The sequence below is a fragment of the Streptopelia decaocto genome (genome assembly GCF_964273445.1).
Source record: "Streptopelia decaocto genome assembly, chromosome: 23".
In the NCBI taxonomy this organism is placed as follows: Eukaryota; Metazoa; Chordata; class Aves; order Columbiformes; family Columbidae; genus Streptopelia; species Streptopelia decaocto.
The window spans coordinates 2,706,011-2,720,204 of NC_138678.1; the positions used below are offsets into that span (position 1 = coordinate 2,706,011).

The 14,194-nt window shown below is 47.8% G+C and overlaps 1 protein-coding gene across 1 annotated transcript in view; it reads right to left on the reverse strand.

Moving 5' to 3' along the window:
- Window positions 1-14,194, reverse strand: part of CSMD2 (CUB and Sushi multiple domains 2) — a gene marked incomplete at its 5' end in the record, with an annotated part of 226,308 nt that overhangs the window by 101,664 nt on the left and 110,450 nt on the right. Inside the window, 2 exons of the mRNA XM_082071314.1 lie at window positions 3,301-3,483; window positions 10,884-10,996. Coding sequence (XP_081927440.1) covers window positions 3,301-3,483; window positions 10,884-10,996 — 296 coding nt within the window. The remainder of the gene's footprint in view (window positions 1-3,300; window positions 3,484-10,883; window positions 10,997-14,194) is intronic.

A 14,194-nucleotide genomic window follows, 5' to 3' on the forward strand; every position in this document is an offset into this window, starting at 1 on the left:
CATAAAATTCAGATAATGTGTTTTTCCCTCCTATACACGAGTACGTTTAAACAGTCATTCCAACCAAGTATTTGAAAGTTATGGCACTACTGAAACACCCGGCTCCCCGACTCCGTCTATCCAGACTTCCATCATCATTCTCGCTGCAGTAACTGAACTCACCGGCTTCCATTATAGCTGTAATTATGGGCTGGTTCCCCATTCATAAGCTTAATAATCTGCTCAGCCACAGGTAACTGTACACTTCAGGTTCGACATTACATCCCTTCTGAGCTCCTACCATCAGCGCACAAACTTCATCTAAAGAGCACAATGCTTTTCCTCGGGTAACATTTATCCGCATGACATCTCCTAAGCCCATTTTGCTGTCCTTCAAGAATTCGAGAAAAGCGAACACAGTGAGAGCAATGGCTTGGATTATCCTGGGTTATGAGAACCCCTTGGCCTCTGAATATATCGCAGTTTGTAACTTTGAAAATACAGGTGTCAGAGCGAACAACAGTAACCACAAAGCTGATTTCAGCACTACGAGGTGCTGCAGAACAGGGAGAAAGAGGCTGAGTCTCCAGCCATCGCTGATCCCACACACCCAGATGGGTGGGCGGCTGTGCTGCCCCATCCCATTACAGAACTGCAGGTTCCCAGGTTCTGCTGCTGCTGTTTCGATGTCTGAGCTCAGCAGATACAATGTGAGCACAGCACACCTTGCTGAGCCAGGGGTTGGCACAAGAGGGTCGTGCAAAGGTCCTCCAGCACCCTACGTGCTCACGCTGGTTAAGGGATGCGATGGCGACAGAGAGGATGAAGATGGAAGGTCTGTTATCATGAAGGCACAGCCAGCCACGAATTAAGGACCCACTGCAATAAGCAGATGCATTACTTAAACCATTTGTGTTGCTTTGCCATCAAAGTCCTGGGAAATGAGTTCTCCACAATAAATTCTGTCTGCTTATAAATCATTTGCTCGGGACAGCGGGATGCACCACAGCATGCTGCTTAATCTCCATCTGCATTTGTCACGCACTGGCGGCCAGAATCAGAAGCACTGAATTGTTTGCATATTCCAAACAAGCAGCACATAAATCAGGTTACCTGATTTTCCCACCTCATGCCCAACACATTTAATGGTCTCCCAACATTTACAGAGATTCGTCACTAATCCCACTACAGATTTCATGCCAGGTTACACATTTTGTCATTTCACCTCTTCCGATTCATGCACACTAATATGATGCTGTCTAGAATAAAGACCGGGGAGTAAAGGTGTAGAGGCGGCTATGAAATACTTTTTCCACTACCTACATGTTGTCTTGTTGATTTTTAAATATCCAAAGCTGGACGGCCACAGAGAACAGAACACAATGGAATTATTTCAACTAAGAGATTCATACCTGCTCTATGCTTTACATGGGCTGTTGATTTGATGCCACTGTTCAGTATCTACCTACAAAAACTTAATCCTACTTGACTGGAAAGTCTCCTTTCTACACCAGTACGATCCAGTCCTCTCACACTGGGACAAACTCTGGGTTTAGTCTCACTGCAAACCATCAGCAAGAACCACAACCAAACCATCAGCAAGAACTACAACCAAACCATCAGCAAGAACTACAACCAAACCATCAGCAAGAAGCACAACCAAACCACCAGCTGTTCGAATTCACCTGAACTTCTAGGAAATTAAGAAAAGAACCAAAACACCTCCCACTGCCAAGACAACCAGGGAAACTCCACGTTCCTCAGCAGCATCTTTAGCTGATTTGCTTGTAGAGAAAACCAAGCAGGGAGGGAATCGCAGCACTGGGAAAAGGCAAAACCCAAAGCAATTGCTTCCTCTCCCCTTTGGTACAGATCAGGTCCTGCCACACTACAAACGAGCATTTTGTACTGCATTATCTATTTATCTGCACAGTGAATACACACTTCTAAAAATTAACATTTTTCTATCCATTTCCCCCCCACATTTCTCCTTGTCTGTTGCTCAACTGAATTTTCCTTTCCAATTTATTAGGTTCAGTCTCATTCCCTAACACCACAGTATCTGTTCAAAGGCACAGACTTGAACTGCACAGAATCTGAGACTGTCAGGGGTTGAAGGGCCCTGGAAAGCTCATCCAGTGCAATCCCCCCATGGAGCAGGAACACCCAGATGAGGTTACACAGGAAGGTGTCCAGGCGGGTTGGAATGTCTGCACAGAAGGAGACTCCACAACCCCCCTGGGCAGCCTGGGCCAGGCTCTGCCACCCTCACTGGGAAGAAGTTTCTTCCCATATTTAAGTGGAACCTCCTGTGTTCCAGTTTGCACCCATTGCCCCTTGTCCTGTCACTGGTTGTCACCCAGAAGAGCCTGGCTCCATCCTCCTGACACTCCCCCTTTCCATACTGATCCCCATGAATGAGTCCCCCCTCAGTGTCCTCTTGTCCAGCTCCAGAGCCCCAGCTCCCTCAGCCTTTCCTCACACGGGAGATGCTCCACTCCCTCCAGCATCTTGGTGGCTGCGCTGGACTCTCTCCAGCAGTTCCCTGTCCTGCTGGAACTGAGGGGCCACAACTGGACACAATATTCCAGGTGTGGTCTCCCCAGGGCAACTTATCCAACTAAGTAGAGATGAGACAAAAAGAAGAATTTTCTTGCCACCAATTGGAGAAAATACAGATATTTTTGAGAGTTTTGTTAATATCCAAATACAACATTGTTTCTGAGTGAAGGTTCAGTCAATATAATAAAGCAGAACGCCCAATGCATCTTCAAAGGACAGTGAGGCCATTAAAACCTAATGGGGACTGTGCATATAACTCCCATTTACACCTGAAAATTTTACCTGTAGCCACTACTGGAAGCATAATATCCTACTGCTTCTGCTGAGAACTCATGCAACAAATTAAAAATTGAGGCCCAGCAGCAGGGAGCCTAAATATTGTCAAATAATGAAGGAAAATTAAATAGCTGAAAATGGCATCAAGTTTTGTTTTGTGTCCATGGCTCCTGCCTTGGACGTCAACTTTCCCCAGCAGGGATGTGAAGCAGACACTGGGAGGGCAGAGGGGAGCACACGGTGGCAGAGAAGCCCAAACCTCCATCTGGACGCTGTTCCCAATGCACATCCCTCCTGTACTGGGAGAACAGCCCAACCCAACGCTCCCCACGGCTTCAGGTGATGCTGCAGTTTGGGGACATCTCTGCCACCACCAGAACCTGCCCCGTCCCGGGTACCAGGCACGGAGCACAAACACGCTGGTTCCGTGACCACCTCACCACGTATCGAAGACATTTTAGAGCCGTCTCCTCACTGACTTACAAACACACACTGGTTTCTGAGCAGACCACTGGCTACTCTTTTGGCAGGTAATTGTTTTCTGGCCCTTCAACTCAAAGGCAGGCTGGCACTCAAACTTCAAACTGTCCCCGTGGCGGAACGTGGAGCCTTCTCTCCTGCCGTAGGCCGGGATCCCGGGGTCACCGCAGCTCCCTTGGTCGATCTCTGAAAGAAAGAAAGAAAACACCGGTTGCGTTGGGAAGGTTGTGAGGCCGAGCTGCTGCAACGCCCGTCGTAGATCTCTGTTGTCATTTGTCACTGCCCGCGATGCCACCGCATCCCCAGGGAGCACCGTCACCTTGCACGGGGACGGGGTCGGCAGAACGCAGCCCAGGTGGCTGCCTGTCACACAAATGTCACCAAAAGGCCCTCACCACCTCTTCTACCTCCCGCCTCATCCTTAAATTAATCACAACTAAATGAAAAATACAGCGATACCCAAGGAGACCCGCATCTGCATCTGCTGCGAGGACTTGTGAACACACAGACTTGCGTCACCTTGGGCAAAGAGGACACGGTTGGGGTGTGTTTGATGATGGAGTATCTGCCGTATCTCCCTCTCTTCCTACCACCGTCTCCACTCCCGCCTGCGGTCGCGGAGCTGACACTCCTTGCGGACAAACACACCGTTCATCTCCCGCTGCGCGTGGATTTTGACTTTGAGTCAATCACGAACACGATTTGCTGTTATCTTCCGCTCCGAACAATTTCATTTCCAAAGGGCCCCCTGCTCCGTATCACTATATAGCTACAAAACTTCATTCCTTTACAGCCTCCTCGGCGCTCCCACATTATTCACCCGCTTCACATTCATCTCCTCTTTCACGTTCTCTAGTTTTTATCCCCATCATCTGTGATCAGTCTTGCTGTCTTTTCTCCCCGTTTCCAATTTCTTACACTAAATTGGAAACTTCTTTTATGACATTTTCTTTACGGAGGAAAATGGCGTAATCTGAGGTTTGCATTACTCCATCTAATATTCCAATTTGGTTTGAGTAACGACAACACCTCATTATTATGCTGACTTCAGGCAACTCGGATACAGGTGTATTTTGAATAGAAGTCACAACAAGGCACCGAGTTTCTGCTGCTGCCGCGTGCATCTTGAACTGAAAAGTCACTGCCAAGTAATGAAACATCCCCCAAATAATTTAACATAAATTAATATGATGACTCCTTTTTCTATCCCACTGCAGGAACCCAGCTGGAGCATCTTACTCTCTGCTGGGTTAAGAACTGGTGCTGGTGAATGGGGCTGCATCCGGCTGGCAGCCGGTCACTAGTGGTGTCCCCAGGGGTCAGTGGTGGGTCCAGTCCTGTTTAACATCTTTACTGATGATTTAGATGAGGGGATTGAGACCATTATCAGCAAATTTGCTGATGACACCAAGTTGGGAGGGAGTGTTGACCTGCTGGAAGGCAGGAGGCTCTGCAGAGGGATCTGGATAGACTGGAATATCCAATGGGATGAAGTTCAACAAGGCCAAGTGCCGGGTGCTGCACTTTGGCCACAACAACCCCCTGCAGCGCTCCAGGCTGGCACAGAGTGGCTGGAGAGCAGCCAGGCAGAAAGGGACCTGGGGGACTAATGGACAGGAAGCTCAACATGAGCCAACAGTGTGCCCAGGTGGCCAAGAAGGCCAATGGTGTCCTGTCCTGTATCCAAACCAGCGTGGTCAGCAGGACAAGGGCAGTGACCCTTCCCCTGTGCTCTGCATTGGGGAGGCCACACCTGGAGTATTGTGTTCAGTTCTGGGCCCCTCAGCTCAGGAAAGAGATTGAAGTGCTGGAGCGGGTCCAGAGAAGAGCAACAAGACTGGGGAAGGGACTGGAACACAAGCCCTATGGGGAGAGGCTGAGGGAGCTGGGCTTGTTCAGTCTGGAGAAGAGGAGGCTCAGAGCTGAGCTCAGCACTCTCTAGAACTACCTGAAGGGCAGTTCTAGCCAGGTGGGGATTGGGCTCTTCTCCCAGGCATCAGCAATAGGACAAGGGGCCATGGGCTTCAACTCTGCCAGGGGAAATTGAGGCTGGAGATTAGAAAGCAATTCTGTGCAGAGAGAGTGGTCAGGATTGGAATGGCTGCCCAGGGAGGTGCTGGACTCACCGGCCCTGGAGGTTTTTAAACTGAGATTGGACACGGCACTTAGTGCCATGATCTAGTAAACGGACTGGAGTTGGACCAAGGCTTGGACTGGATGATCAATGAGGGCTTTTCCAACCCCGTCCATTCTGTGATTCTGTGATCTCTACAGACAGTGAAATCACGGGCTTAAGAATGGGGGAGAACTGAAGTATTAGAGTTTGCATTTCCCAACGTGCACATGACCTCCCTGTTCCCAGCAGGCAAACCAAGCTGGCACGTTTTATTACATTCCGGAGGTCAAAAAAAAGCAATTTATGTCCTGAGAAAATCCCCCGGTTCCTACTTTTCACGCACAGTAAAATTCATTAAATATTTAGCAGGGCAGAAATTCCAAAAATGAATGATGCAGAAATATCAAAACATGTTACTTCAATAAGATTGAAACATTTCTCCTGATGAATGTTTAAGTAAAATCACTTCCACATTAGAATAATAAAAGTCAAAACTAAACAAGAACATCTAAATCAAGTGTTTTGACATTATTTAAATGAAACAACCCGAAATGAATCTTTCAAAACTTCTCCGTCAAATATTATATCGCGCAGATACGGTTTTTGACAAAACGGCATTTTCTGAGTGAAAAATGTTTCATTGGGAACATTTTGGCAGCTGTTGGTGGGTGGGAAACGGTGTGTATGAGAGGGCACCAGGACCAGGGTGTATCTATTACCTCGTTCTTTTTGTCAATTCCAACACAAGAATACAAAGGATCTAAAGAGGGAACAAGCTGAGGAAGAGTGGATAAATTAAGAAGGAAAGCTGTTTCTTTCTGCGTATCTCGGCCACATCCCTCCCTCCTCAACCTCTGTTTCAGGACAAACGCAGAAAGCGAGCCCAGCGGGCTCATTAAAACCCTGCGGCATAACGGCAAATCGCTCCCGCTAAGGCTGGTACCAGACTTAACTCCAATAACATGACCCTGAGAGCAGCTCAGGTCAATACATCATAAGCTAAAAGCCTTCGTGTCTGTGGGTTCAGCAGGATTCCAGCACTAGGGTTTTATGATACGAGTCAATACATTTAATGGAAAAGCAGAGTAGGAAAGATAGAAACACCGAGTTTTCTGACAGACTCCACCAGCAACAGTATTGGGCGGTCAGGTAATACAGAACCTAGAAAGAAATAAATCAAACTACACGCAATCAATGTAAAGTACCTGCGTGTTGTCTGGGCTTGTCAGTGAAACCTGAGAGCGTTTTCCTACATAAAACCCAACGAGAGAGCTGCAGGCCAGGAGATGTGAAAACCAACTGAGCAACGGCAGCACCACAATTAGCTTCAGATACGTGTATTTTCTTCCTTAAGTCTCAAGGATCAGGCAACTTAAGACATTATTGTTTGTTCTCCATGTGACATCTACACATGTGTACGGACACCTTTACCTGCAGCTTGCACGCAGGAATCTATAGAGGGCTCTCGATTTACATATCTATATAAAACCAGCTGTGGAAACGCAGCGAGCTCATCCGCCCAAACACCCCGGGCAGCGCTGATTCCATTACAACCAGAAAGGTCAGTGGAGGAAAATCTTCAGGCTCCAGCTCTGCGGAGCTCCTAAGCCTCTTAGCACCATGGGGCTGAATCTCAGCTCTAACGCTAAGCCCGCCAGAGCTGAGCGCTTAGTCAGCATTTCACCCACAATAAATGCGGTTTAATCACGCCCTGCCTGCAGCATGCTGGGGGTTCAGAACATAGACCTTAGTCAGCTCGACCCAAACTAACCCAATTCCAACAGAAACCCAAACTACGTTTGTGTGGGTGAGTGTCTGTAAATGTCGTTTTAATTTTAAATTACATTTATATATTTTTAATATGAAGTAATAAGGCTAAATTAAAATGTGGCTTTGTTCTGTTCTTTCGCGTTTTAATATTTCTGCCTCTTACCACAGGGTTTTATCCTGCTGACTTTTATACTATTGCTTGTAATAACCTCGGGCTCACCAGGAACATGTTCCTCCCCACATCTCACCTGTGAGGACAACCAGGAACCTTCAGTCTGATGAGGAACAAAACCACGGATGAGATGGTGGGAGTCTGAACCTCCTTCAACGAACTCTAAATTTCTCACGAACCTTTGAAAATCTCACCTAAAGGAATAACTTATTCCCAACTGTCACAAGGGATCGACCTGGGAACTTTCAAACAACCCGCATTTTGATGGCTGTGGAAGGAACCGGCTCCACGGGGGAGGTATCGCAAAGTCATCTGGGATTAGAGGAGGGAGCAGATCAGACCCAGAACCAGGAGGCTGTAACCTCGCCCAAGTCAAGCACTAAACTGCAGTATCAATCAGGTCTCTAGAGCCCTGAGAAAGGAAGGACTTTGCCAGCAAAGTGGAGCTTAATACAAATTTCTTCTGACAAGCACTGGAAGTCCAAAAACATTGTTCACTATTATGAGAGAATGTCTGTTTAAAAGGATAAAAGTGGCTGCAGCTGAGACATGGGAGATTTAGAAGGAATCTTCATGAACATTAATGAGCCAGATCCTCAGCTGGTAAAGACTGACACAGCTAAATTGAAAATCAATGCTGTCACGCTGATTTACACCCGCTGAGCATTCGCTCCAAATGCATCCAACGGCGCAGTATAGACCTGGAAAGACCCCGATCCGGACACCTCGTGTTCTGTACACCCCTCCTGGTGTAAACACGCTCCCTCTGTACTCAGGATCAAAGCAAAAGGCCGAGGCTGGTTCCCCCTCCTCAGGAACGTTACCATTTGGATGGCATATTGCCTTTGCACGCTCCTTCCAACAGATCCCTCAATCTGCGCGGCGATAAATCTCTCAGGCGGTTCTGTTTCAGCACCAGCAACAGGCTTTATGATTGCATTACACTTAAAATGTACACTAAAACTCCGACGCTTTAGGATAGATGGCTGTTTAAACATACTCTGCAAGCAATACTCTGCCCTTCTATTAGGCACATTTTTGGTCTTGACTTTATATAGCTCCATTAGCTGTAATCGTCCTCTCACGAGTAGGAAAAAGCGTGGCCATAAAACTGATACTGAAACTTGTTAGGAAGTTGCATATAATTTCATACAGTATTTCGCAAGTGCTAATTGCCTCTTACTTAAATGTCTCTTGCTTTTTAACTCAAAATATTGCAAAAATGAAAAGAATGTTAAGGACCTGGCTGAACTGGAGCTTAGCTCAACCTCAGGACAGCCAGCACGGACCTCAGGCATGGGGTGTATTTCTTTGTTCTGGCACTAATTCCTTTTCCAAGGTCAAGAAGCTGCTGTACAAAAACTGCAAGGCTGCCTAGAAAAAAAGGATCCCAATTTTTCCCTTTTCTAGGAGGTTACGGACACAGAAGAGCAGAGCAAAGCAGGCAGCGGCTGTGCTGAAGAGCAGGGGAAGGAGAAGCACGTTTGACATTGGAAGGTCCATACGACACGACTCCAAAGTGTAAATGATAACGGTGATTCCCCAAACTGACGGAGGTCACGGGGAGCGAGAGCAGCTCAGCACTGCTATAGATCACGTAGCGACATCGAAGGAAGTCACAGGAGCAAAAAGTCAAGCTCCTTATAGATTCAGAGTGCACAGAAGATGAACAACAGCGCAAGGAAGTCCCTATATCCCGCGGTTCACAACTTCATGTGCTACGCTACAGGGTATACATCAGATTTATGAAGAGATTGAAAAGAACACGTCCACAGTGACCTTTGGCTGAGCTGAACAAAGACCCACAGTTGCTGCAAAGAGAACGTTCCGGCTGATGCCATCACAGCCTGCGTGGTTAAACAGGAACTGCTGGGTGTGCTCAGGTGGAAGAGGAGAGTTTCTAGATCACGGAAGGAGGGGCTGGCCACTTGGGGAGAATATCAGGCTGTTGTCAGAGCGGGTAGGGAGGCAACCAGGAAAGCTAAGGCCTCCTTAGAATTAAACCTGGCCAGAGGGGTCAAGGACAACAGGAAGAGCTTTTTCCAATACGTGGCAGATAAAACTAACAGCAGAGGCAATGTAGGCCACTGATGAACGACGTGGGTGCCCTGGTGACAGAAGATACAGAGAAGGCAGAGTTACTGAACGCCTTCTTTGTCTCTGAGGATAGAGCCAGGCTCTTCTTGGTGACAAGCAGTGACAGGACAAGGGGCAATGGGTGCAAAATGGAACACAGGAGGTTCCACTTAAATATGGGAAGAAACTTCTTCTCAGTGAGGGTGGCAGAGCCTGGCCCAGGCTGCCCAGGGGGGTTGTGGAGTCTCCTTCTGTGCAGACATTCCAACCTGCCTGGACACCTTCCTGTGTAACCTCATCTGGGTGTTCCTGCTCCATGGGGGGATTGCACTGGGTGAGCTTTCCAGGTCCCTTCAACCCCTGACACTCTGGGATTCTGTGAGACTGAAATATCACCAAGATGCTCCCTGGACAATCAGGCTGGATTTGCCTTTTGCCTCTTTCAGTTCCGTTATCTCTTATCTACACGTCTCTGTGATTTTTCTGCTGACCTGGCCCTGCAATCCTATAAATACTCCATGATCACGACCCAGTCCCCTCTCCCAGGCCCTGCTCAGCCTGCCTGCATGTGCTGCAATTTAGTCCAGCTCGGTTTGCTGGTAGGTCAGGTCCCTCCGGGCTCCAAACTGTTACTTCAGCATCAATCGGCAGCACGACTTTGGGCAGGTCCCGGCTTGAACGCAACATGACGCTTCCCAGAAACACGGTAAGTCCCAAGGAAACACTTTTAAAAATGAATGAATGCTAATGTGCGTTTAGGGCCCTTGAAAGAAACAGATTTAAATGTTCGTGCTGATGTCAGTGGAAGCTGCCGCTACTCAGGGGTTCCAGGAGCAGCCCCCGCATCTAGATGAAGATTTCTCCACCTGCTTTTAGGCACCAGAGCCAAACCCTGGTACCAGCAGATCATAGAGAAAACCAAAAGGCATTCACAGAATCCCAGAATGTCAGGGGTTGAAGGGACCTGGAAAGCTCATCCAGTGCAATCCCCCCATGGAGCAGGAACCCAGATGAGGTTCAGCAGCCACATCTTAAGGCATTTAACTAGTTTCTTTTGAAAAACCCCAGCATTAACTTTTATTTCACTTGTAATGCTCCAGATTAGTCCAAGTGTAAAGCAGTTGATGCCACTAATCTACTGAACCCGTGGATTAGCTGATCTCATTTTCTCTCACAGACACAGCCTGTCGCCATCAGCTGAAATGCACCAGCTCTTTTCCAGCACAGCAGATGACCTGGCAATGAAGCATCGCCCAGCCAGGCTGCTTCCATGGAAAAGAACCCGGCAAAGCTATTCTTACTGCAGCAAAGCTTCGGTTTTAAGAAAAAAGAAATCTGCAGAACTTCAGTGTATTTAAAGAAGCTTCCTCCTCCCTTTCCTCCCAAACAGCTGGGCCCAGATCATCCCTGAACTTTTTAAATGGACAGATTTAGAGAGAGATGCTGGATTACCTTCATACGTTGCTTTGAATCCCAGCAAGTTGCTGACACTGTCTGTCTGGAAGAGGAGCCACATCTGGTGGTGTGTGCTAACGATCAGGTCGGGGACCGTGGTGCCCGTCAAGCTGTAAAAATAAATAACAACAAGTAAATAGCCTGTATGTCTCCCCAAACCTCCTTTCCCACCAAAATAAAGGCCAGATATACCTCTGCAGGAGCAGAAAAACAACACAAGCAATGCCAACGGCATTAAGAGAACTCCCCAAACAGAACACTGTCCAAAAACCTGACAGATCTGCAAGACTGACGAGCGTGTTTCCGCACACCACCTAACAGGAGCCTTTGTCTTTTACTGTAGCTGAGGGCCCGCAAGTTATTATTATCACCACCATAATAATTACGATCTAGTACCATTATATTATTCGGCATCAATAGTAATAATTTCCCTTCTCACTGAAGCAAAACATCTGCAAACAAACAGAATTCCCAGAAGCCAAAACGGTGCCTGAATCTTCTCAACTGCCTTTACAGGTGCTTTCTAGCATTACAAGAATTTACTTGCAACAAGTTCTCTGCTACATTTCTATCCTGACAGAGATGCTTCTCCAACAAAAAATCCCTGGAAGACAAGGAACACGCCTCAAATCTGCTCAGTGCCCTGTGAGCCCTTGACAAGCGCCACTAATCCAGCAGTACGGGCAATGGGGACATCGCCCGCTCCTCGAGCATCCTTGGAGAGCAAAGCGATTGAGAAAAATGTCACCAATCTATCCGTATTAATGAGCCTGCGGGATTAATCACCTCGTTGTGGTTCGGCACAGCTTTAGGGTTTGATCCCCCGCGCACACACCCCAGCGCTGAGCAAACGGGGAGGATCGTTTCTACGGGAGGACGCGTGTTGCGGTGCCTTGGTGGCAGTGTTTCATGTTGTCATTATACTATTCCTGCTAAGGTATCATCTGTGATAAATTTATAAATTACCGTAAGTGCAACTGCCACAAGTAGACAGCTGGTTGTTTGCTTGTTTTTCTTTTTTCCCCTGTAATATTTGCTTCAATCTAAACACATATGTATAGATATGGCTTCTGCCTGGTGTCATTCTCAACTACAACAGCAGCTCCTCAATGACTTCTTGATAAAACCGGTGTCCGATCTCTCAAGGCAGAAGGACCAACCCTGCGATCCACACAACCCTCCTCCCCATCCCAGAGACCTTCCCCAGTTATATTTGCACCAGGGACCGGTAAAACCACTATGACCACTATAACCCCTGACACCAGCCAGCGCTCAAGCTTTGGCCGTGGCATCTGGAGCGTGTTTTTCCCTGAAATCCCGTTGGTGTCTCCCAAGCCCATCAAAGCTCTTCCAGTTCTGCCCCCGCCTTCGCTCTGTTATTGCTTTGACCTGCATCAGAAATTTTATCGATCCCTGGGTGCTGGTAAATTAAGAAGTAATCTCGTTTTAATGACTGTTTTGCATCCAGACAGTTGGATGGGGAGCGCAGAACAAGTGCTATTGTTGATTCCTCTCGTTTTATTTAAGCAGCAGACAGGCAGGAACGAGGAACATACGAGAGAAAAACCTTCAGAAAAAGGCGCTTCAAAGCGTTTTGCATGCTCTCCATTCCACTGTAACAAGCTGCATGATTGATTTGGGTGCTTGTTACTTTAGGGAATAAAACCCTCTCTGCAAGTCAGAAAGCTCAGTCTAACAATCCGTTACGTTCTTCAAGATGCATTTTGCAGGGATGAGACTGAAACTGGAAACAAATGGTCGCTCATACCTCAGTCTGGGAGAGCGTCTGCTGCTCTCCAACTTGATTCAAATGTGGTTTTGATTTGAAAGGCTGTAGGATCGAGTTCCTCTTGAATAGCCGAGAATAAATGAAGAGTTGTAAGAAAACTGGAACTTCTATCTTTGACAGTGTTAAGTTTCTGCATGATGATTCCTCCAAAAAAACCTACAGTTCGTATCCAAGGGATACGAGAACACAACAAGATGGATGGATGATGGCAGAGCAGTGGACGTGATCTACCTTGTCTTGAGTGAGGCATTTGACACAGTCTCCCACAGCATCCTCACAGCTGAACTGAGGGAGTGCGGGCTGGATGAGCGGGGAGTGAGGTAGACTGCGAACTGGCTGAAGGGAAGAAGCCAGAGAGTCGTGGTCAATGGGCAGAGTCCAGTTGATCCTGTATCCAGTGCAGAGCCTCAGGGGGCAGTGCTGGGGCTGGGAGTGTTCAATATATTCATCAATGGTTTGGACGAGGGAATAGAGTGACTGTCAGCAAGTTTGCTGGTGACACCAAGCTGGGAGGAGTGGGTGACACTGGAAGCTGTGCTGCCATCAGAGACCTGGACAGGCTGGAGAGCTGGGCAGGGAAAAATTGAATGAAATACAACAAGGGCAAGTGTAGAGTCTTGAATCTGGGCAGGAACAACCCCAGGTTCCAGTATAAGTTGGGGAATGACCTATTAGAGAGCAGCATAGGGGAAAGGGACCTGGGGGTCCTGGGGACAGCAGGGTGACCATGAGCCAGCACTGGGCCCTTGTGGCCAGGAAGCCAATGGGACCTGGGGTGGGTTAGAAGGGGGTGGTCAGTAGGTCAGAGAGGTTCTCCTGCCCCTCTGCTCTGCCCTGGGGAGACCACACCTGGAATCTTGTGTCCAGTTCCCAGTGAGGGTGGCAGAGCCTGGCCCAGGCTGCCCAGGGGGGTTGTGGAGTCTCCTTCTGTGCAGACATTCCAACCCGCCTGGACACCTTCCTGTGTAACCTCATCTGGGTGTTCCTGCTCCATGGGGGGATTGCGCTGGATGAGCTTTCCAGGGCCCTTCAACCCCTGACACTCTGGGGTTCTGTGGATATACCCGATACGGGAGTTCAGCCAACAGCAGGTACAAGGGCTGAGAAAAGTTGCCCGTGAGCTTTCAGCCACATTCATTACAAATAATGGAGTATTTCTGTGGTCCTCACACCTCCACATTCCATTAGTTTTCAATTCCCAGATTTAACATAAAAACCAAAATGAATTCCCTGTTAGGATCAGCATCAGCAACTTAATGGCAAGAGTTCTGTACTGGGAGAAGATCCCAGATGCTGCAGCTTATGCAGACAACCTCAGCTGTTCCAAATGTGCAGTGGCAAGGTGTTGAGTAGCTAATACAGAGTGAGAAAACGTGGAATGATTAAAATCAAACCTAGGAAAATCTTCACGGGCTTTGGGCAAACGAAAAGGGATGGAAGGAGAAATCGTTTCAGCAGGTTATTACAAACTACTCCCAGGGTAGCAATTTGCACATTTTGAACAATCAGCAGGGAAATG